This window comes from Amblyraja radiata, chromosome 5, assembly GCF_010909765.2.
Source record: "Amblyraja radiata isolate CabotCenter1 chromosome 5, sAmbRad1.1.pri, whole genome shotgun sequence".
Classification (NCBI taxonomy): Eukaryota; Metazoa; Chordata; class Chondrichthyes; order Rajiformes; family Rajidae; genus Amblyraja; species Amblyraja radiata.
The window spans coordinates 55,923,572-55,947,076 of NC_045960.1; the positions used below are offsets into that span (position 1 = coordinate 55,923,572).

The following is a 23,505-nucleotide window of genomic DNA, read 5'->3' on the forward strand; positions in this document are numbered from 1 at the left end:
TGTGATCTCTTCCACTTTTGAGCACTGAACAGAGACTGCTTTGCAGAGCATCTTTATTGTCTTCTGGGGTAACCAAGCCTGCAGTAGCCTGTCACTTCATTTATCTATCGCACTCTGAGCACTCTTTATGGCTTTCTACACTTAAATCCAATGCAACTTTGAGTAAGATCTTTCAATTAGCATGTTACAGTCCTCAAGCTTTAATATAGATTTCATCAATGTTACATAACTCACTTTCTCTGCATCAGAAATGGTCAGTTCGATTGTAGTTATTAATAATATTTACTCAGGTTTTTCTCTCTCCACTGACACTTTTGATTTGCATGCATTTCCTAAAACTTTGAACTGCATTTATTAGCTTCTACATGTTCCTTTGTTTTTCACTCACCTGATGGCTCTCACTAATTTATCAGATGGCTTCATCAATAGTCACCAAGACAAACCATCCTTCACCAACCCTTTCTGAAACTTACAGGTTTTCTCTTTCCATGTTTTGATGAAATGCCTTCAACCCTAAACTAACTGTTCCGCATTCCAAAAATGTTGCCTGCATTGTTGAGGGTTTCCAGCATTTTCTATTCTTATTTTGTATTTTCAGTACGTGCAGCTTTTTGATTTTCAAAAGAAAATTATACCGGCTAAAAATTGCATTTCAACATTTTGCTAGGACATAGACATTCCAAAGTATATTATTATTTAAATAGGCCATCAGATAAGTGCTTCAGTCATTTTCACACTGCTATCTTTATGATTTACTATAAGTGTTTGATTACTTAAGTAAATATGCTTTGCAAGCAATTGTGACTAATTTCTACCTGTGTGTTTTATGCAGTTCAGAAATTTTCTCTTCCAATTCTTTTGTCTGGTTTGGAGAAAACTGCAATTCTGTAACGTAGCCTGCTTTGTGTTCATTGGCATCATAATCTCCAAGTTCCGCTTGCAATGCGCAGGAACCAAGAAGGGCATGAGTTACAAAAGAACATGGCAAACGACCAGATACGATGTCTTGGCGGAGTTGAAGGCACAAGTAATATCTGCAAGAGATAACGGATTCTCAACTGTTTCTTAAACTCACATTTAAACCAAGAATTGTATAGTTTAATTCAATAAATACACTTAATTTTGTATGATTTGAGTCCATCTTAATCTCACCTTTTTAATTTTATTCATCCTTATTCATACATTATGGCTTGTGTTTTTACAGGGAAGGGATCTCACAACAAATAAAAACAGTATTGCAAATATTCTGTTGTAACTTGCAGAAGACTCAAGGGTCTGAGCTATGGGGAGAGGTTGAGCAAGCTAGGACTCTATTCCTTAGAGCGCAGGAGGATGAGGGGTGATCATTGACTGTCATATGCTGAGAGAATGGAGCGGCTGGGCTTGTATACTCTGGAATTTAGAAGGATGGGAGGGAATCTTATTGAAACATAAAATTATTAAGGGTTTGGACACGCTAGAGGCAGGAAACATGTTCCCGATGTTGGGGAGTCCAGAACCAGGGGCCACAGTTTAAGAATAAGGGGTAAGCTGTTTAGAAAGGAGATGAGGAAACACTTTTTCACACAGAGAGTTGTGAGTCTGTGAAATTCTCTGCCTCAGAGGGCGGTGGAGGCCGGTTCTCTGGAAACTTTCAAGAGAGAGCTAGATAGGGGTCTTGAAGATAGCGGAGTCAGGGGATATGACGAGAAGGCAGGAACGGGATACTGATTGTGGATGATCAGCTAAAAATCACATTGAATGGCGGTGCTGGCTTGAAGGGACGTATGGCCTACTCCTGTACCTATTGTCTATTATAAAGGCGTATAAAATTATGAGAGAATAGATCGGGTAGATGCACAGAGTCTCTTGCCCAGTGTAGAATCAGGAACTAGAGGACATAGGTTTAAGGTGAGGGAAGCAAGATTAAATAAGAATCTGAGGGGTAACCTTTTCACACAAAAGTGGGTGTATGGAACGAGTTGCCAGAAGAGGTAGCCGAGGCTGGTACTATTGCAACATTCAAGCAACATTTCGACAGGTACATGGACAGGACAGGTTTGGAGGGATGTGGGCCAAATTGAGGTAGATGGGACGTTGAATATAGTGTGGGCAAGTTGGGCCGAAGGGCCTGGATCCATGCTGTAGGACTAAGTGCTAGATAACTGAAGAACATTCATCACTAGAGTGGATCAGTATTTATAAACCAACAAATACAGAAAAGCGGGCAGATCATTTCCAGAGTCCTGTGCAGCTTGTCTGAGACTTCAGTCCCCTATATCCCTCAACCTTTCCTATCCATATACCTGTCCAAATGCCTTTTAAATCTTATTGTTTCTGACTCAACTATCTCCTCCAGCAGTTCATTCCATATACCCATCATTGAAAAAGTGATTAGAAGGTCCACAAGGGTCGGTGCTGGAACCACTACTCTTAACGTGGTATATTAATTATTTGGACGAGGGGATTGCAGGCTTTGTGGCCAAGTTTGTGGATGATACGGATAGGTGGAAGGGCAGGTCGTGTAGAGAAAGCAGGGATTCTGCAGAAGGACTTGGACAGGTTGGGAGAGTGGGCAGAGAAATGGCAGATGGAATATAGTGTAGCAAAGTGTGGAGTCAAGCATTTTAGTAGTAGGAATAATAACGTAGACTATTTTCTAAATGAGAGAATCCAGAAATCGGAGGTGCAAAGGGACTTGGGAGTGCTGATGCAGGATTCCTCGCTGGAGTTTAGAAGAATGAGGGAGGACCTCATTGAAACACACAAAATTGTAAAAGGCTTGGACTGAGTGGATGTGAAGAGGATGTTTCCACTAGTCAATAGTGATTAGCGGGAGAGTCTAGGACTAGAAGTCTTAGCCTCAGAATTAAAATACGTTATTTTAAGAAGGAGATGAGAATTTTCTTTGGTCAGTGAATCTGTGGAACTCTTTCCCACAGAAGGCTGTGGAGGCCAAGTCAGTGGATATTTTTAAGTCAGCGATAGATAGATTCTTGATTAGTACAGAGGTTATAGGGAGAAGGCAGGAGAATGGAGTTAGGAGAGAGAGGTAGATCAGCCATGATTTGATGGGCCGAATGGCTTAATTCTACTCCTATCACTTATGACCTTATGAAGTTGCATTCCTGAACCATGGTCGTTTTTCTGATAAAGATCCAAAGTGTTGTGAAGGAATGAATGAGGATTGCAACAATGAAGGACATTACAACTAAAAGGATCATGAAATTTGAGGGGAAATTGGATCTGAATTGGACGATCAGCCACAATTTGCACATGTGCCACTCCTGCCTAACCCCTAACTACCTCCCTCCAATGAGTTGGTCAACGATAACTGGAAGGTGACCATGTCTCAAATGGCAGACTGCAGAGGCAGTTCCAGAAATCCCCCAAAAGCCTTTGGCAGAACAACCCAAACCATGTCGCTTTCAAATTCTTTAACATTTTAAACGTCGACTTTCAGAGACATTCAAAACCAACTAAAACTACTGAAGAAGAGTCTCAACCCGAAACGTCACCCATTCCTTCTCTCCAGAGATGCTGCCTGTCCTGCTGAGTTACGCCGGCATTTTGTGTCTACCTTCAAAAACTACTAAAGTTAAATTAAAATAATTACTTCAAAATGTTAATTGGAAACTTCAAAATAATTTGAAGGATCAACAAACTAAAATAATTTGAAAGACCTGTTGCATCATATTTCACAAGCCAAGAAGTCCCATTGAAATCAGTGAAGTGTGAGATCCTATGTTTAATCAAAGACGCCACTGATTTCCACAGGGATTCTAGATTTGGCTATGATCAGAATAGTCATTTTCCCAGCATAAAGCTGAGGAATGTCAACTTTGGATCTGCCGCAGGAACATAATAGATTGACAGATCCAGCGACAATCACTACTTGTCACTCTAGACTCTCAGCTTGTGCTCACAGGTTCAGTTTGAATGAACGATTATTGGCAATTCAGTTTGGATTGTTTGGCAACAGGCAGCACAAATTGGTCAGGTTCTTTCAATACACACCTGAAATTATTTTAAATATATTATTTGCATTTGGCAATCATGCCCTAGAATGTATCATCTCATTAGAACATATTTTAGTAAATGTAATATTTTATAATACGTTATAAAAGTTTGTTTAAATATATAGATTACTAAATTAGTTTTTATTTAATTACTTTCATAAGAATTTAACTAATCTGATGAATTTATACCTTGTGATGTCTTCAGTTAGTTGTGAAGGATCCGGAGGGTAGAATTTTACATTAAAATTAAAGTGCCAAGCACAACCTGCAATTACATACAATTCTATTTTAAAATGACATGTGGCCAAGAGAAAATGTTTTAAATGCTTCACTGTCACTGCACATATCTAAGACTGTATAATTACACAAATTCAGTTAGCTGTGTTATTCGACTTCATCCATAAGCTATGACAAACCAAAATTAAATGCATCAACATCTTACGTCAGTGTGTACCCAGCCCCGTAGCAGCTAGCAAACCCATCCCACCAGTCCCTTATTTGTTTGTACGGCAGTATGCAAGACAGGCGTTCGTAAACTAGAGACAACCTGTGGAATTTGCACCATATTCTTGGCGCTGCAGCACTGTCAGTAATACAGTTCTCTTTGTATATATTACTAAAAAGAACTGTTTTACCTCTGATACTGTTAGCGTTCTCCTTTCTAGGAACACATCTTGCAAGATACCAGTGCTTGCTCATGCAAATCAATCTTCAATGCCCCTAGTCACACTATGGCCGATCAGGCAATGTACTCACTTCGAATTTGTTTCTTTATTTCCTTGGCAGGGTCCAACCAATTCTAAAAGACAGAATAATACTTCAGAATGAATCAATGCAATAACAATCTATCATATTAAAACTCTGATCTTGTTGGTGTTTATATGTGGTTTCACAACTTCGCGAAAAAACTACGCGGTAACGATAACATTTTTACATATTCCAGTTGACATTTTTCCCCGTCGAGGCCGGGATCACATCATGCTTTATTTCTCGACTTATAACTGATTAAAGTTTAAAATCATCAAAAGACTGAAATTAAAACCACCAGCTTCAAATTATGACATCACAATGGCTCAGCTCGCAGAGAACAGCCTGAATGAATATTTCATCCTATATTTGCAATTAAAGCTTTAAAAATGCCAACTTTCACAAGATTTTTACATATTCTGATTCACATTTTTCCCTTCGAAGCAGAGATCACTTTCACTGAACATTTCAACCACCATTAGGGAAGAATGTTTATCTATCAAAACATTACTATCCGAGGAGCAATTAAGAATTAAGACAAAAAAATGTTACACTCCAACAGATTTTCAATATTGAAACTGCAAACTGAACACACCCTTTTATTTTCCATTATGTCAGAGAAGTATAATAATTTACTGCATTTAAAATCTTTGTGGAAGTGAAGAACTAAATTTCCCCTTTGAATTTTATCAAAATTACATCAGCTCATTGTTCAGGTTTCTGCTGAAATTAAATTTCTATGAACACAAAATAATTGTTTTACACAAACCATTACAACCAGCTAGGAGAAATTATCCCAATATGCCTGCTATCTCACTTTCTGTTGTTATCTGACATATTTCATTATAGCAACCTCATGTACGATATTAATAAAAGCTAAAAATTGAATTCAGGAAAAAAAGTCCCTGTGCAAATAATTTGCCCAAACATTTACCTTTATTCAATTAGGCTACACAAAGCAGCTTACTCAATTAATGCTGGACATTTGAAGAAAATATATGTATTTCAAAGAAACATCACAGCGGCTGCATCCTGTGATTTGGGCCCAGTGGCAGGGTACTTGAGAGCAGAGCCCAATCAAAGCAAGCAGAACAAATTAAAAAGATTATAAATATTAGAAGTGGTTTTATCCTGAGGTTTAAAAATCCCCAAATTTTTCAGTTGCTTCAGATCTCACCTGTATTATGCTGCTACTAACAGTGCACAAATATGAATCACAAAATGTCTGCTCCTGAAATGTACAGAGCTAGATCAGTACGATTTGTGGCAAATTACTTGAAAAATTCCAAAATGTCAGGTACCAGTAAATTTAATGTACTATTTCTAAACTGCTGTATATATTTTTTATTACACTAAAAAACAAATGTAGTAAAAATAAATGTCCCTCAATTAAATTTAGTCAGTGTACTAATACTCTTCGTCCTACACCCGTCCAAGTGCAATACTCACTAGTCCGAAAACCACAAGATAAAAACATGTACAGTTTTTGGTGTATATTGGGGCATTTAATGTTAAAACAGTTAATATTAAATTATCTTTCAGTACAGAAATTCTTCAGGATTGGTTTCACCACAGATCTCTACCAATTCAGCAAATTACACTGTAACATTTCCCTTTTTACAATAATGTAACTTGACAAAAACATCTCAATATTAAGCAAAATGGAGTAATTCACAATACACTTAACTATAAGTTCCCCACAACTAACGCAGTGCGCAGCCTTACGACACAACTAAATGGTGCTTGATATGCAACTATGCAGCTCACATTCTATCCAGCTGCAGCTGAGAACAGCTGGTTAATAAATAGCTGCCTGTGACAACTGAATAAGGAGAAGAATAAATCAAGTATTCAGCAAAGCACACTAAAAGTCAAAGATTTTTAGCATTTTAACACGGAGTCAACAACAGCCACTGCAGAGGAGGAAGCAAAAAAAATCAGAAATTTGCCAAAAAGTAACAATAGCATCCATAGAATTAGAGCTAGCGCAGGACAGACAGATCATTTTGAACTATATAGCAAATTCTTGTTAACACCTACAACTCAGGATAGCACATTTTGTAAGTCATATTACAAGAATCAAGCTTCATTCAGTTAAACCACAATTAAACTTCAGTTATGTACGAATGCTCATACTGTAAATAAGACTTGTTTACTTTTACCAAGATCTTATCTTAAAACAAACATAAATTAAAACACTACAAAATCTGCATCATTTCTCATTGATTTAAAACTTAGATCATCCATAAGGTATGAAAGAAATCAATGAAAAATACTTTCAGAGTATGGGGGTAACATCTTTACCAGTGGTTCAATTGTGGAACTTGCTTTCATTTGCAGTGGTTAAAATAAATGATTCTCTTTTAAGTGCCTCAATACTAAATGCATGAAAGAGAATGAAACTGAAAGATACAGAAAAGGAGAGAACAAAAAATAGCACAGGAACCATTGCAAATCTTTCAGTACTGCATTTCGTTTCCAACATACTGATTAAAATTCCTGGTAATAGACAGATGAACTGAACGGCTCAACAATGTGCACTCAAGCAGTGGTTTTCAAGAAAATATTTAAATATATTGGATATTTTGAGGCATCATAAACCCAGCGTTTTCTTTCATAATTTTCAATGTTCATGTTTAATATAATTATTATTAGGCTTTCAAATTTTAACTATCTTTGAATCTCAGGAATCCTTGAAACTATTAAGCTTAGGCAAAGTTTATCTTTCCTCAACCATCCCTTCTCTTCACCCATCAGAAAAGTTGTACATACATGTAGATAGGGTGGTAAAGAAAGCTTTTGGTGTGCTGGCCTTTATAAATCAGTGCATTGAGTATAGAAGTTGGGATGTAATGTTAAAATTGCACAAGGCACTGGTGAGGCCAATTCTGGAGTATGGTGTACAATTTTGGTCGCCTAATTATAGGAAGGATGTCAACAAAATAGAGAGAGTACAGAGGAGATTTACTAGAATGTTGCCTGGGTTTCAGCAACTAAGTTACAGAGAAAGGTTGAACAAGTTAGAGCTTTATTCTTTGGAGCGCAGAAGGTTAAGGGGGGGACTTGATAGAGGTCTTTAAAATGATGAGAGGGATAGACAGAGTTGACGTGGATAAGCTTTTCCCACTGAGAGTAGGGAAGATTCAAACAAGGGGACATGACTTGAGAATTAAGGGACAGAAGTTTAAGGGTAACATGGGGGGGAACTTCTTTACTCAGAGAGTGGTGGCTGTGTGGAATGAGCTTCCAGTGAAGGTGGTGGAGGCAGGTTCGTTTTTATAATTTAAAAATAAATTGGATAGTTATATGGACGGGAAAGGAATGGAAGGTTATGGTCTGAGCGCAGGTATATGGGACTAAGGGAGAATACGTGTTCGGCACGGACTAGAAGGGTCGAGATGGCCTGTTTCCGTGCTGTAAATTGTTATATGGTTATATACTGAAAACTGGCCGAGGCTATTTAAATTCACTTTTAAAAACCATGTTTAAAACATGTTTCAATATTAATTTTATAACTACATAATTTGTCAAATGTGTTCAGGAAAGTTTCCTTGTGCAATCTGTAGAGGGCCATATGTGGGAGAGGGCAATGCTTGATCTAGTCTTAAAAAATTGGGAGATAGAAGTGGGTGAAGTGTTCATGGATGAGCTTTTAGGCCAGGCGACCACTGTTTTATTAGATTTAAGATAGTTATGGATATGGACACGGCAGGCCCACGAGTTAAAAGTCTAAATCAGGGTAAGGCAAACTTTGAAGGTATAGATAGGAAATAACTCTAGTTGACTGGAGCAGGTTGTTTGAAGGACAAGGAACGTGCGGAAAGTGGGATGTTTTTAAAAGTGTGCTGACAAGCGTCCAGGACATGCATATTCCTGTTAGAGCGAAGGGCAAAGCAGGTTGGCATACGGAAGCCTGGATGTCAAAAGAAACGGAAGCCTGGATGTCATAAGAAACGGAGGCTCTGTTCAAGAATAAGGCATTTGGACATCCGGTGGTGCTGTTACTGGCTGCCTCCGCCTTCAGTCCGGTATCTTTTTTATTTTTTGTTATGTTTAAAGTATGTTTTTTTTATTTTTTATTTTTTATAATGTGGGGGGGAAGAGGGTACGGTAAGGGGGAAACCGTCCTTCAGTCGCTTCCTGGAGAGGATGCGACTATTATTCGAGTCGCGAATAATGAGGGAGAGAATGGGGCCACTCAGGAACCCAAGCAGTCAACTCAGTGTGGAGCCACAGGGGATGGGCACGGTCCTCAATGAGCATTACACCTTGGTTTTTGCCATGGAGAAAGACATGGAGTCGAAAATAATTGGGGCAGTGAATGGAACTGTCTTGAGGGTAGTATTAAGGCCGAGGTGCTGAAGGTCCTAACGTGCATGAATGCAGACAAATTCCCTGGGCCTGATCAGATATATCCGAGGGAAATGTGGGAAGCTAAATATGGGTGAATACTGGAAGGTGGCAAATGTTGTGACTATTTAAGAAGGGCTGCAGCGAAAAACCTGAGAACTACAGGCCAGTGAGCCTAACATCTGTGGCCAGAAAGTTACTTGAAAGGATTGCTTTCTGTATTTCTTCCTCAGTGATGGATTCGTCTAACAACAGAGACTCATTATATGGTAAATTTGGCAAGTTCAGTTTCTTTAAAAACTCATGCATTATATTGGAATCAGTAGGAAATTCTGATTGGTATAGGGAGGTATAAAATTCCTGAAAGGATTTATTAATTTCATCATGATCTACTGTCAATGTACCATCCCGTTTACTCACTTTAATCATCTGATGTTTGGCTGACACAGCTTTCAACTGATTGGCAAGTAATTTGCCAGATTTATCACCATGTATATAAAATTGACTTTTGGTTTTAAGTAGCTGATTCTCAATCGGTGATACTAATAACAAACCATGTCTCATTTGAAGTTCAACTCTATTCTTATAGAGCTCTAAACTAAGAGGATTTGAATATTTTTTATCAATTTCTTTAATCTCATCAGCCAATATGCACATTTCATTTTTAGTTTGTTTTTTAATCCCGCAGAGTATGAAATAATTTGTCGACGAATATATGCCTTAAAAGCATCCCAGACTACACCATTGGATATTTCTTCAGTAGAGTTTGTTAAGAAAAAGGCAATCTGATCTTTAATATAATTAACGAAATTTAGATCTTGAAGCAAAGTAGTATTAAATCGCCATTGTTTAGCACTAAACTTGGAATCAGGTAGTTTGATTGATAGTTTCAATGGTGTATGATCAGAAATAGCAATTGCATCATACTCACACTCAGTGACCGATGAAACTAGCCGAGAATCTATTATTAAGTAGTCAATCCTAGAGTAACTATGGTATACGTGAGAGAAAAAAGAAAATTATTTAAGTCATTTGGGTCCAGACTTCTAACATTTCAGTCAAATAAAAAAAGAATTGATAAAATTAGTGGATTTATTTGGAAGCACATGATCGGATGCAGATCTGTCCATCGAGGGGTTCAAACAAGAGTTAAAATCTCCACCCATTATCAAAAAATGTTCATTTAAATTAGAAAAGGATGCGATTAACTGTTTAAAAAACTCAGGGTGATCAATATTAGGTGCATAAACATTCACCATAACAACATTTTGGTTATGAAGAACACCAGTGATCATCAAAAATCTACCATATGGATCAGAAATTGTTTCATAATGAACAAATGAGATTGAGTCAATAAAAATAGAGACTCCTTTCACTTTCGCCTATGAATTTGAATGAAACTGCTGTTCTCTCCAAAACTTAAAGAATCATTGATTGTCATCTTTACTTACATGAATTTCCTGAACAAAGATAATCTGAGCATTTAGTCTACGAAGAACTTTTTTTTTAAATGTCCTCTTAATGGGATGGTTTAAACCATTCACATTCCATGAGGGGAAGTTAATAACTTCATCCATATTGTTTGTAAAAATCATGTGGAATGTAAAGGGTTAATTTCGTAACCATAGCAGTTCATGATACTGGAAGGAGAAAAATCTACGGCGGTGCCGAAAGTTACGACATTTCAGACATTTTTGTAGTTCAAATTTTGCCCAGATAGAAAAAAACTAAAAGCAAAAGTCCCCCCCCCTCACCCATGCAAAGCCCGAAACTGACCAGTACGCTACCTAACCCCTCCCCTAACCCTAAAACTAGCCCTGTCTCTTCTAATGACAGCTCCAAACGTTAAAAAAAGGTATATTTACCACTCAATAGCCAAAACAAATTGATATTATGGATAAAAAGTACATGCTAACTGTGAAAAACAACTGCTTCACATTGTTTATCCAAGGACAAAGTACGTGCAAACTGTGAGAAACAAGAACTGCTTCACACTGTTTGTCTAAAGACAGGGAGAAAAATCCTTCGGAGGACATTTTAAAAGTGGAAGAGCTAACAAAGAAAATCTTAAATGTTAATGTATAATACCATTACATTAAATTAACAGTATCTTAGAGAACTTAAAAGTTATGGTTTGATACCATCATACTAAAATTCTAAAAAGTAATTGGAAAATAACATCCGATTAAATTCTTAATTATTTACAGAGCGTTATATTGTCAAAATAGGAACAATAAATCTCCGATTGTAACTCAGTCGGCTATCAGTAACTCCCCGTCGTGGCTTCAGTGTCCACCGCCATAAGCCTCCAGAAAACTGGAAGCGTCTTGCGGATTGTTAAAAAATCGTCTGTTACCATTAGGGAGTCGTATACGCAGTCTAGCTGGGTAGAGCAAGGCAGGACGCAGCTGTTTCTTAAACAACTCCGACATTACATTATGGAAAGGCATTCTCAGTCCCATAAGCTCACGGCTGTAATCAGGAACAAACCGAAACTTGCATCCTTCAAATTCAACCATGCCCAACTTTTTTGCTGCTCGAAAAGCAATCCTCTCGAAGAATTCTGGTAAAGCTCCCTGTTTAGATGGGTTTACAGTGGAATTTTAAAAGTATTTTGCAAGTTTACTGTCCCCCTGGCTTTGCAAATTTTTTAAAGAAGCCTTTTTAATGAATATATTACCACAATCCTTTTATGAAGCATCTATTTCTTTAATTCTTAAAAAAGATAAAGACCTAGTGAAGTGACATCATATAGACCTATATCACTGTTAAATGTAGATTCCAAAATTCTTTCAAAAATATCAGCTATGAGATTGGAAAATATTTTACCGCAAATGATTTCTGAAGATCAGACAAGTTTTATTAAAAATCGTTACTCACACTTTAACGTTAGGAGATTAATGAATATTGTATAAACAGCGTCAAATAAAACTCCAGAATGTGTAATTTCACTTGATGCTGAGAAGGCGTTTGATAGAGTAGTATGGGAATACTTATTCAATTAATTTGAAACATCTAAGATTGGTCCTAAATTTATCTCTTGGATCAAGCTGATGTATCATATACCTCAAGCTTCTGTACTTACCAATAATCAGAGATCCCCTTTTTTCAGGCTATTTTGAGGTACTAGACAGGGCTGTCCTTTAAGTCCTTTATTGTTTGATATCGCTTTGGAACCTTTGGCCACTAATCCCCTAATATTTTTGGTATTGTTCGTGAGAATAAGACACATAAGCTATCTCTTTATGCAGATGATCTGGTATTATTTATCTCTAACCCAGAGAAGTCTATCTTGCAATAGTAGCACTACTTAATAAATTTAGTCATTTTTCTGGTTATAAACTAAATCTTAGTAAGAGTGAGCTTTTTTCATTAAACAATCAAATTTTGAATTATGGACAGTTTCCATTTAGATTGACTACCGACTGTTTTACTTATTTAGGCATTAAGATTACCAAGAAACACAAAGATCTATTTAAAGCCAATTTTACGCCCCTAATTGACCACATCCGACAACAGTTTACTAAATGGTCACCAATGTCCTTATCTCTAATTGGCCGAATCAATGCTATTAAAATGTTTATCCTACCTAAATTTTTGTATTTATTTCAGACCAATTTTTATTGCTAAATCTTTCTTTGATATTTATTTTATACCAATTTTTATTGCTAAATCTTTCTTTGATATTATTGACTCAAAAATTTCTTCATATATATGGCAGAATAAAAATCCCAGACTAAGTAAATAATACTTGCAGAAATCAAAAAAAGACAGTGGTTTGGCACTGCCGAACCTTTGATTTTACTATTGGGCAGTTAATGCTCGCTATTTAACGTTTTGGACAAAAGATTTAGAAAATACCCAATGCCCAATAAATGTAGAATACATGAGGAGTGACATTGTTGAACCCTTGGTTAAATTTGATAGGACTTGGGGAAGCTTTATTCAACATTTTTACATTATATAAATTGTCCCCTCTCCAACTGTTATAATTATTATTTTACCTTTATACAGTGGAAACGACGGCGACAAACAGGGACTTAAATTGTTGAAATTCTTTGCACCTCAGATTTTGTTTTACTTTTTTTCTAGTTTAGGGGGTTTGGTTTTCTCTTTTTTCTCTCTTTTTATTATTATATATTTTTTTTAAATCTTTTTGTTTTTATATAGACAAGTTCTCTTTTAAACACTTAACTAGATTTACATAATGAGCGAGAGGTCTATACTCAATGTGTATTTTGACACTGGACTCATACTTAGGTTATACTTGTTATTAATGTAATCCTGATCCAATATTACTGTCATGTTTATCATTTTGGGGGGGGGGGGTTTGCTTTTGCTTTTGAAAAAAATTAATTAAAAGATTTTAAAAGAAAGAAAGAAAGTTACTTGAGAGCATTATGTGGGATAAGATATACATGCAATTAGATGGACAAGGTCCGATTAGGGGTAGTCAGCACAGTTTTGTAAGTTGGAGATCATGTCCCATGTCATGTTTTTTGAAGATGTGATCAAAAAGGTTGATGAGGGCAGACTTATAGACGTTGTACATATGGATTACAGCAAGGCATTGGACGAGGTTCCGCATGGTAGGCTGTTCTGTTAGATTGCATGGGACCCAGGGACAGCAAGCCGACTGGATGGAAAATTGGCTTCATGGAAGGCAGCAGAGGGTCATGGTGGAAGGTTGTTTGTCGGACTGGAGGCCTGTGACTAGTGGTGTGCCTCAGGGTTCAGTTCTGGGCCCATTGCTGTTTGTCATCCATATCAATGCTTTGGATGAGAATGAACGCGTGTATAGTACGTTTGCAGATGACACTAAAGTGGGTGCATTGATAGTGAGGGTGGTTGTCAAAAATTACAAATTACATGATCTGGATTGGTTGGGTTGGTGGGCTGAGGAATAGTTGATGAAATTTAACAGAGACAGTACTTCCACACATCAAAAAAATAAATAAATTCCCCTTAAATTTCCTGGAATTTGATGGTATTTCCTGAAATTTTCAAAATGCTTCCTGCGTGCTATTTGTGTTGGGGTTTCTTTGCGGGCACATGTTAACAACACAAAGAACAAGGCAAAATAGATCTATGTAACTACACTGTATCTGACTGCTTCTGTTACTCACTTGTACAGTGTTATGCAAGGCAGCATTCGTTGCCTCGAACAGCTTTCGTTGTCTTCGTTTTTTCAACCTGCTCTCATGTGTCTCAGTCTCTGCACTCCCTCCCACTCTCCCCCCTCCCTCCCCCTCTTCATCCTCCCTCCATCTCCCTCCTTCCCTCTCTCCCTCCCCCCCCCATTTTCATTTTTTTCTCTCCCTCTTATTCCCTCCCTCCCTCTCTCGCTCCCCCTCCCTCATTCTCCCTCTCTCGCCCACTCTCCCTACCCTCTCCCTCTCTACACACCTCCCTTTCTCCCTCTCTCCACCCTCTCTCTCCCTCTTGAGCCCACTGTTCTGTAAAGGTAAATCCCAATGTAACTGCAATCCCACCGCCCACTGGTAACTTTTCACCACTAGGCTTATCCAGAATTCTACCACCGCCTGAAAAATAATCAAAGGCTCAACTTCATCTGAGAAAGATAATTCCAAAGATTCATTGTTATACGAGAATTTTCCCAGACAGTCTGTGACCCAATGCGCTGTGGCCAAATCACTATGTTTAAAGCCCACAGCGCTGTGCAGCCGGTAACGCCATATTTAGAACTCATAGCGTTGCAGCCGACAGCTCTTTGTTTAAATTCCCACGCGTTAAACTGACAGCGCTCTGTGTAAACCTTTGAGTCCAAACCGGCAGTGTTGTGTGTATTACCTTAAAACCCCTTTGCGGGCCAGATGCGGAAATTTCCCTAAATTATTCAATTTCCCTAAAATTACCCGAAGACAACCAGAATTTCCCGAATTTTGGGTAATTTCCTTCAAAGTGGAAACACTGCACAGTGAACTGCAAGGTGCTGCATTTTGGAATATTGCATGAACTAATTGGGTCAAAGAGACTGTTTCCATGCTGTAAAGCTCTACGACTTTATGACTCCCTTGCAACCATAGTTGCAACTATTCAATAAACAATGCTAAATTTGACATTTTGGTTACTTCAGATTGTCTGATGTAACCAAAACTGTGTGCAGTTTTGGTCTCCAAATCTGAGGAAGGACATTCTTGCTATTGACGGAGTGCAGCATAGGTTCACAAGGTTAATTCCCGGGATGGCAGGACTGTCATATGTTGATAGAATGGAGCGGCTGGGCTTGTATACTCAGGAATTTAGAAGAATGAGAGGGGATCTTATTGAAACATATAAGATTATGAAGGGATTGGACACACTACAGGCAGGAAACATGTTCCCAGTGTTGGGGGAATCCAGAACCAGGGGTGGCAGTTTAAGAATTAGGGGTAGGACATTTAGAAAGGAGATGGGGAAAAACGTTTTCGCCCAGAGAGTTGTGAATCTGTGGAATTCTCTGCCTCAGAAGGCAGTGGAGGTGAATTATCTGGGTGCTTTCAAGAGTGAGTTCGATAGAGCTCTTAAAGATAGCGGAGTCAGGGGATATGGCAAGGCGGCAGGAAAGGATGATCAGCCATGATCATATTGAATAGTGGTGCTGGCTCGAAGGGCCAAATGGCCTACTCCTGCACCTATTGTCTATTGTCATTAAAATACCTCCAAAACAATTAGAGACGGCTTTATAACTGAACAATAGCTACCTTTAATGTTTAAAGATTAATGTTTAGGTGTCCTATTTATGTTGATAAAGTTTCTAATGAATTTTCTGTTCTACTCAAAAATATTTCCATTTGAATGATTATAACCCATGAACAGTTTTAAGTCATAAATTACCTTTTCGCCTGTGGCATCCCGAAAAGTAAGACCAAAATAATCCTTTTCTAACAAGTTGATTTGTTCGCACACCTTGTCCAACATTATTTGTCCTTTAGCATGTTTCTGAAAAAAACAGATAAAGGCAAGTTTATAATTTAACCAATGTGCAAAATAAGAAATACAAAATACCATATCATTAGCAAATATCAGGGGAGTTGCTGAGCGGGAGAATAAAAGTTTAGCTACAGGATATAATATATTTTTAAATGATACATGCCTCATATCTTAGTTCTGGAAACGAGTCTTTAACCCAAAATTTTATTTTTTTGTCCAAAGGGACTGTTGAAAGTTTCCAACATCAACCTGAATATTTCTAGGTTGACACGGAACCAGATGTAATTTGCAATCCTTCAGATAAAGAAATGTGCCATATGTAACCCTAGGTTAACTCTGCATGCTTACTCAGCTTTGGAGTAATTATGAATGAACAATTCCTCATCTCAATTCCCATCTATATCCACAATACATTTAAAATGAATAACTGGATGGAATTGGGAATCTCGAGTCCATGGACCAAGAGCACGTGGAAGCTCTGTAATGGCTGAAGTATTGCTTCACCACTCAAACATCTCCAGTCGTGGGCCAGGAATTCCCAAGAGTTAATGATATTGCATTTCCTCATGGAGGTTTTAAACATGTCCTTGAATCTTTTCCTTATTGCCTGGTAACCTCTCTGCAAGACAGATCTCAAAATAATGCTCATTTTGGGAGTCTGTTATTGGACATGTGAACAACATGGCCTACCCAGCATGGATGACTGGAAATAACCAAGCTCAACAACAGACGTAAAAGAGAGACAAGGTGCTGGAGTAACACTGAGTCAGGCTGCATCCCTGGAGAACATGGGCAGGTGACGTTATGTGCCGTGACCATTCTTCAGACTGATGGTGGTGGTTGGGGGGGGAGGAGTGGAAAAGAGGAGGAAACGTGAAACAGAAATATGGTTGGACAGGCCTGGTGAGTGACAGGTGCATACAGGTGAGGGGGGGTTATTGATAGGCATATGGTTGGACAAAGGCCAAAGATGCTAAAGTGTGTGATATGGATAGAAGATGTGAAAATTGTGAAGCCAGCGGAAGGAATGTAGGTGGAGAGGGATAAAGGGAAAAATGGGTGGCAGTCCAGGGTGGGGTAAAAAGGAGAGAGAAGGGGAGAGAAAAGGGTTGTTTGCCTAAAATTGGAGAATTTAATGTTCATATCTTTGCGCTGTAAGCTGTCCATGAGGAATATGAGGTGCTGTTCCTCCTGTTTGCATGTGGTCTAATTCGGGCAATGGAGGCAGCCCAGGAGGGAAATGTCAATGGGAATAGAAAGGAGAATTAAAATGGGAGATCCAGCAGGCTTTGGCAGACTGATATAAAGGAGGCCACACAAGGAACATCAATTGCAGTAGATGAGGTTAGAGGAAGTGCACATGAATCTGTCTTACCTGGTAGGTCAATAGACAATAGGCACAGGAGTAGGCATTTGGCCCTTCGAGCCAGCACCACCATTCAATGTGATCATGGCTGATCATCCCCAATCAGTACCCCATTCCTGCCTTCTCCCCATATCCCCCGACTCTGCTATTTTTAAGAGCCCTATCTAGCTCTCTCTTGAAAACATCCAGAGAACCTGCCTCCACCGCCCTCTGAGGCAGAGAATTCCAGACTCACCACTCTGTGAGAATAAGTGTTTCCTCGTCTCTGTGGATGGATTGAGGGAGGAGGTATAGGGTTACCTCTCCTGTGGTTGCACATGACAGTACCTGGGGAGGGGATGGTTTGGGTAGGAAGGGATGAGTGAATCAAGGACCTGCAGAAGGTGGAAAGGAGCTGGAATGGGAAGGTGTGACTGGTGGGATCATGTTCAAGCTGCAGAAATGATGGAAAATGGTGTGTTGGACATGGAGATAATGGAACAAAAAAAATGTCACCCCGTTCAAATATTAATAGTCAAGTATGAAAGGGACCTGTTGATACTCACCTTACCACAGAATTCAAAATGACACCTTTCATAGCATAACTATCAAGTGTCTAATTATATGCACCAGGTACAGAACAATGAGATTTTTACTTGCTGCAGCTTAATAAACACACCACCGCAAATATACAATAAACAATAAAATCTCATTTGTACTGGGTAACCAGACCATACAACCAGTACAAGTCAAAGTACGCAGTGCAACCTATAAATAGTCCATAGTAGCTCATTGCTGAAGGCAGGGTTGTGGTGAGGGTCATGCCATGTGGTTCAAGAGCTTAATGATCACCAGGTTCCAGATGAGATGTGATTGAATTTGTATACAGGCAATCCCCACATTATTGCTGGGTGGGGGTAGGAAAAGTTTCCCAGCAAGTGGCCTACATCGCAATTTTCCTTAACACAAAGATGCATCATGCAGTACAGAATACCTCCCTCTTCCTCCACCACATAATTTTTGTATGAGCAAATTTTATTCTGTTGCTTAACATTTTGAATTCTACAACAGTGAATTTCCATTAACTAAATGGCTGCAACGGGGTGCCCACCTTTGCCTGATAAGACAATTTTTATTGCCTTTTTTCCAAACCCATTCAGAACTGAAATGTCATCACCTTTGCTGCCAATTACCATCCTGCTCTCAGACCATTCTCTCAGTCGTCCCTTGCTGAATTTCTCAATCTCCATCTGAGGGTATCAGCTAGCCACTAAAAACCTACAGACTGTCACAGCTATATTAATTTTATTTACTCTCACTCAGCCTCCTGCAACAACTCCACTCCATTCTCTCAGCACTATTCCCCATTGCATTTGCTCAGCTGAAATGTCTTGTTTCATGCTTAATCGCAGTCTCTTCTCAACCATAGCAGACAGAACCTTTGATTGCATCTTGTCCATTTCCCACATCTGTGCTCAAACCCATTCTCCCTTTGGAAAGAGCAAGAACAGAGTTCTTACCTTTCACACCATGCCTCTGCATTCAGGAGGGTATTCTTTGCAATTTCACCACCATACACATTTCCTTCCTATCCTGTGTGTATTTCAAAGGGACCATTTATTTCTTGACTCACGATATTCACCTATTGTTGCCGTGTAACGACAAAGTGTACATCACATCACCCATCATCCAGGAAACCAAAGTATTTTTCCAGGTGAAACAGCAATCCACTTGGCATTTCTTTCAATCCAGCATACTGCATTTGGTGCTCACAACATTGCTTCCTCTACACTGAAAAAAATAATTGCAGATTTTTGACAGCAACTGCATTCAGTCTACAGGACTGATCCTGGCTTTCTGGTTACCTTCTGCACTGTTACAACACACTTGAAGACTAACAACTCATCTTCTGTCTGGGCATGTTGTAGTCTGCAGGAGTCAAAATCAAATTTAACCACTTAAAAATAATTGTTACTTTGTTTATGAATCGTCCATTTTAGCCCATCATTTTGGGACAATTTGTCCCAACTGTGTCATTCCTGAATCGTTAAGTGTTTCTTTCCATGGATGCTGCACAACCTGCTAAATGTTTCTAGCAGTTTTAGATTTTTGTTTTATGTGGCTAGATAGAACAATGGTCACAACAAACAAGGTAACTCAGAAAACCAGTGTTGTAGTAACAAGAGGCAAAGATGAGCAATGTTGATTAAAGGTTTAGTTTCACCAGGGACCAATGCACGTAAGCAAGGTGGAAACAAGGCTGAACAAGGGTTGGGCATTGGCACAGAGATTTGGACGACCACACATTTATAAGGAATAGAATGAGAAGGTCACCAAGAGTACTTAAAAAAAAAAAATAACAATGGAATTGACAAGAATTCAAATAGGAGACGGCTGAGACACAGAAATGTATTGTTACATACATGTGAAACACCAACAGGAACCGGTTGATGCTGAACAACCAGTTTAGTAGTTTCAAACGTAGCAACAGTGTGTGTAATTGGAAAATCCAATGCTCACGAGTACTTAAGCAGTCAATCAGCTACAGTGCCCTCCATAATGTTTGGGACAAAGACCCATCATTTATTTATTTCCCTCTGTACTCCACAATTTGAGATTTGTAATAGAAAAAAATACAAGTGGTTAAAGTGAACATTGTCAGATTTTAATAAAAGCCATTTTTATACATTTTGGTTTCACCATGTAGAAATTGCAGCAGTGTTTATACATAGTCTTCCCTCCCCCCCCCCCCCCCCTTCTAATTACTTCTTGGCAAACTATAACCCGGCCATCCTATGTAGCCTCTGTATTTCTGTTCATGAAGTCTTCTGCGGACAGTGGTCATCGACAAATCCACACCTGAAGAGTGTTTCTGATCTGTCGGTCAGGTATTTGGAGGTTTTTCTTTACTATAGAGAGAATTCTTCTGTCATCAGCTGTGGAGGTCTTCCTTGGCCTGCCAGTCCCTTTGCGATTATTAAGCTCACCGATGCTCTCTTTCTCCTTAATGATGTTCCAAACAGTTGATTTTGGTAAGCCTAAGGTTGGGCTGATGTCTCTAACAGTTTTATTCTTGTTTCTCAGTCTCATAATGGCTTCTTTGACTTTCATTGACACAACTTTGGAAACTTTTATTGCTGTCCATCAACATGAGGACCAAAGGTGATGGAAAGACTGGAGGAAAGACTGGGTGCTGCGAGCTCTCTTATATCTGAATTAAGGAGGCAATTAAACACACCTGAGCAATTAGAAACACCTGTGAAGCCATGTGTCCCAAACATTATGGTGCCCTGAAATGGGGGGGACTATGTCTAAACACAGCTGTAATTTCTACACGGCGAAACCAAAATGTATAAAAATACCTTTAATAAAATCTGACAATGGGCACTTTAACCACATGTGATTTTTTTCTATTACAAATCTCAAATTGTGGAGTACAGAGGCATATAAATAAATGATGGGTCTTTGTCACAAACATTATGGAGGGCACTGTATGTCTAACTGAGCAATAGATGCATAACGACAATGCAAGGGGAATTTGGGAGAAGGAAGTTAACATTAAAAATATACCCATTTAAAAAAAAAATTTGCACAATGAAACACAAGGTCAAATGATTTTAAAATAACATTTAAGCTTATATTTTCAGTTAAATTACAAACAATATCAGAGTAATAATAAAAGCAAACTACCCCAACAAGATTTATGGAACAAAAATTTGAGACACAAGTACACCAGAAGATATTATCAAAAACTTTGGTGAAGCGGTCAGTTCCAAGGAGTAAACCACAAAGTGCTGATGTAACTCAGTGGGTCAGGCAACATCTCTGTAGGGAAGCTTCAAATTCCTGGGCGTGCATATTTCCGAAGACCTCTACTGGTCCCAGAACAGTTGGGGCAAGGTTTTTCTTTATGTGGAGGGTAGTGAATGCCTAAAGTGTACTGCCTGGGGTGATGGTGGAGACAGATATGATAGTGACATTTAAGACAGTTAAATAAGCACATGGATATTCAGGGAATGGCAGAATATGGATTATGTGCAGACAGATAATGGATGGTATTGGCATCATGTTCTGCACAGACATTGTGGGTCGAAGGGCCTGTTTTTGTGCTGTATTGTTTTATAATACACAAAAGAGGAAATAGAGTATAATTACTCACCCACGTGAGAAATTATTTCATTTACATTACTGGACATATCCTTGCATTCAAAAGTAAAATTATGCATTGCCTTTGTTGAATCACACATTGGTATGTTGTCTCAAATTCACTTGCGTCCTTTAATCACAGAGATTTAATTTCACTGACTTCCTATACATCCGAGCTTTGTTTAATTCCAAGAATCCAATATTGCAGCGTATTATTTATAAGCAAAAGACTGCACAAATAAACACACCATAAACTATTCTGCTGAAGAATACAAGCTTTGTATAAAGCTGTCCTTTATAATCTTAAGTGAATCCACAGCAGTCATGATTTAACAAAGTTCTTGTTCACAATTCCAAGTATAAAATGCATCTGCAAGATTATTTTGAAATACTATAGTCCACTTAGAGCAAAATAAAATGCTGGAGCTGCAGGATATGTGTTTCATTGCATTAGCTTGCCATATACCATGGAATTTTAGTGAGCCTAAAAAGTTTATCAAAACTATATAAAAATGTAATTAAGGACAACTCTCGGATACATTTAACCAAGTAAAAATATGTAATTTATTGCTTTAAAGAAACGTTCATGCATAAAATGTTACTTACGGCAGAGAAAATAATCAATTTGTCCTTCTCAGTGGTGAAACTACGAGATTTAAAGAATATCAGCATTGGTCCTTTTTTTTTTAGACAAAACACTGCGCTTTCTAGGGCACCAACAACATGAAGATAAAGCATCACTCATGACAAGAATAAGGTTGCAATGATATACTAAATTCACCAATTAGAAGTGAACTCGAGAGGAGCATCAATAGTCATCCCAAATCAAGATTCTAGTGTGCATATCTGGTTTAAAAAATAACCATGGCGAGTTGCAGCCTAAAATAGCAAAACTGGCACTATACCATTTTTGGCACCCAGCAATGCCTCTTTCAAACAAATAACTGCATGTGTTTTGCCCTCCATTTTCAGCAACCTTTATATCCAGATTACATCCCAAGGCTTAATATCTTGAATTCCCTTCCTACACTCACCGATTTTAAAATCCAAGTATGATTGAGCCATCTGAAATCTGAAGTGGTGCAGTACATAATCTATTACCAAATGGCTGCAGCCATCCACAAGTTATATGCATCAATTTCCAACGCTATTGACAAAAGTGGGTTCAAAACCATCAAGTCCCACCTCAACCAACAAGACCAGCCAGCTGCTTAATTTCAAATCATTTTCTCACTCAAACTCCACAATGTTCTTCTCAAAATGAGATTTTAAAAGAATCTCGCCACATTACAAAATATTACAGGTAAATTTCCAATTCCAATTTTCTTTTGCAGACCTACTCAATTATTGGCTCCTCATGAGATATCTTTCTTTGAGCATTTCTCAATTTTCCTCAACATCTCATCTTTGAATCAGTGGCCATTCCGCCTCAGTGATTTCAAGCCAAACCTAAATCTTGTGTCACTGTCATCTGTTTCACCCTACATGCTCATAATCAAGTCATTTACCTAATCATCTAACGCAGTTTGAGATCCTGGAAACTGGATATCACTTCCACCTACTGTGTCTCCTTGACTACACCCCACAGACTGAACGGAAGGAAATTAGAAAGACAGCAGCATTGAAGACCAACCAAAGGCAAGACAGCGCCTTTACCACCTCAGGCAATTGAGGAAATTCAGAGTGTCTCTGAGGATCCTCCAGTGCTTCTACTCAATGGCTGTGGAAAGCATCTTGTCCGGAAATATCATGATTTAGTTTGGGAACTGTTCTGCCCAGGGCAAGAAGGCTCTGCAGAGAGTAGTGCGTTCGGCCGAACACACTATGGGAACTTCACTCGCCCCTCTGCAAGAACTATACATCAGAAGGTGCAACTCCAGAGTCAATTAGATCATGGGAGACCCCTTCCACCTCTGCAACGGACTGTTCTGGCTGCTCCGGTCAGGCAAACGCCTCCGTTGCCATGCTGTGAGAACGGAGAGGTTG

At 38.6% G+C, this 23,505-nt stretch overlaps 1 protein-coding gene across 19 annotated transcripts in view; it reads right to left on the reverse strand.

Moving 5' to 3' along the window:
• The window catches only part of epb41l2 (erythrocyte membrane protein band 4.1 like 2), a 122,839-nt gene that overhangs the window by 45,421 nt on the left and 53,913 nt on the right, over positions 1–23,505 (reverse strand). For all 19 annotated transcript variants that reach the window (XM_033021273.1, XM_033021272.1, XM_033021262.1 and 16 more), the window contains 4 exons: positions 15,933–16,037; positions 4,755–4,797; positions 4,188–4,263; positions 816–1,034 (listed from right to left, as the gene is read on the reverse strand). In XM_033021273.1, coding sequence (XP_032877164.1) covers positions 816–1,034; positions 4,188–4,263; positions 4,755–4,797; positions 15,933–16,037 — 443 coding nt within the window. The remainder of the gene's footprint in view (positions 1–815; positions 1,035–4,187; positions 4,264–4,754; positions 4,798–15,932; positions 16,038–23,505) is intronic.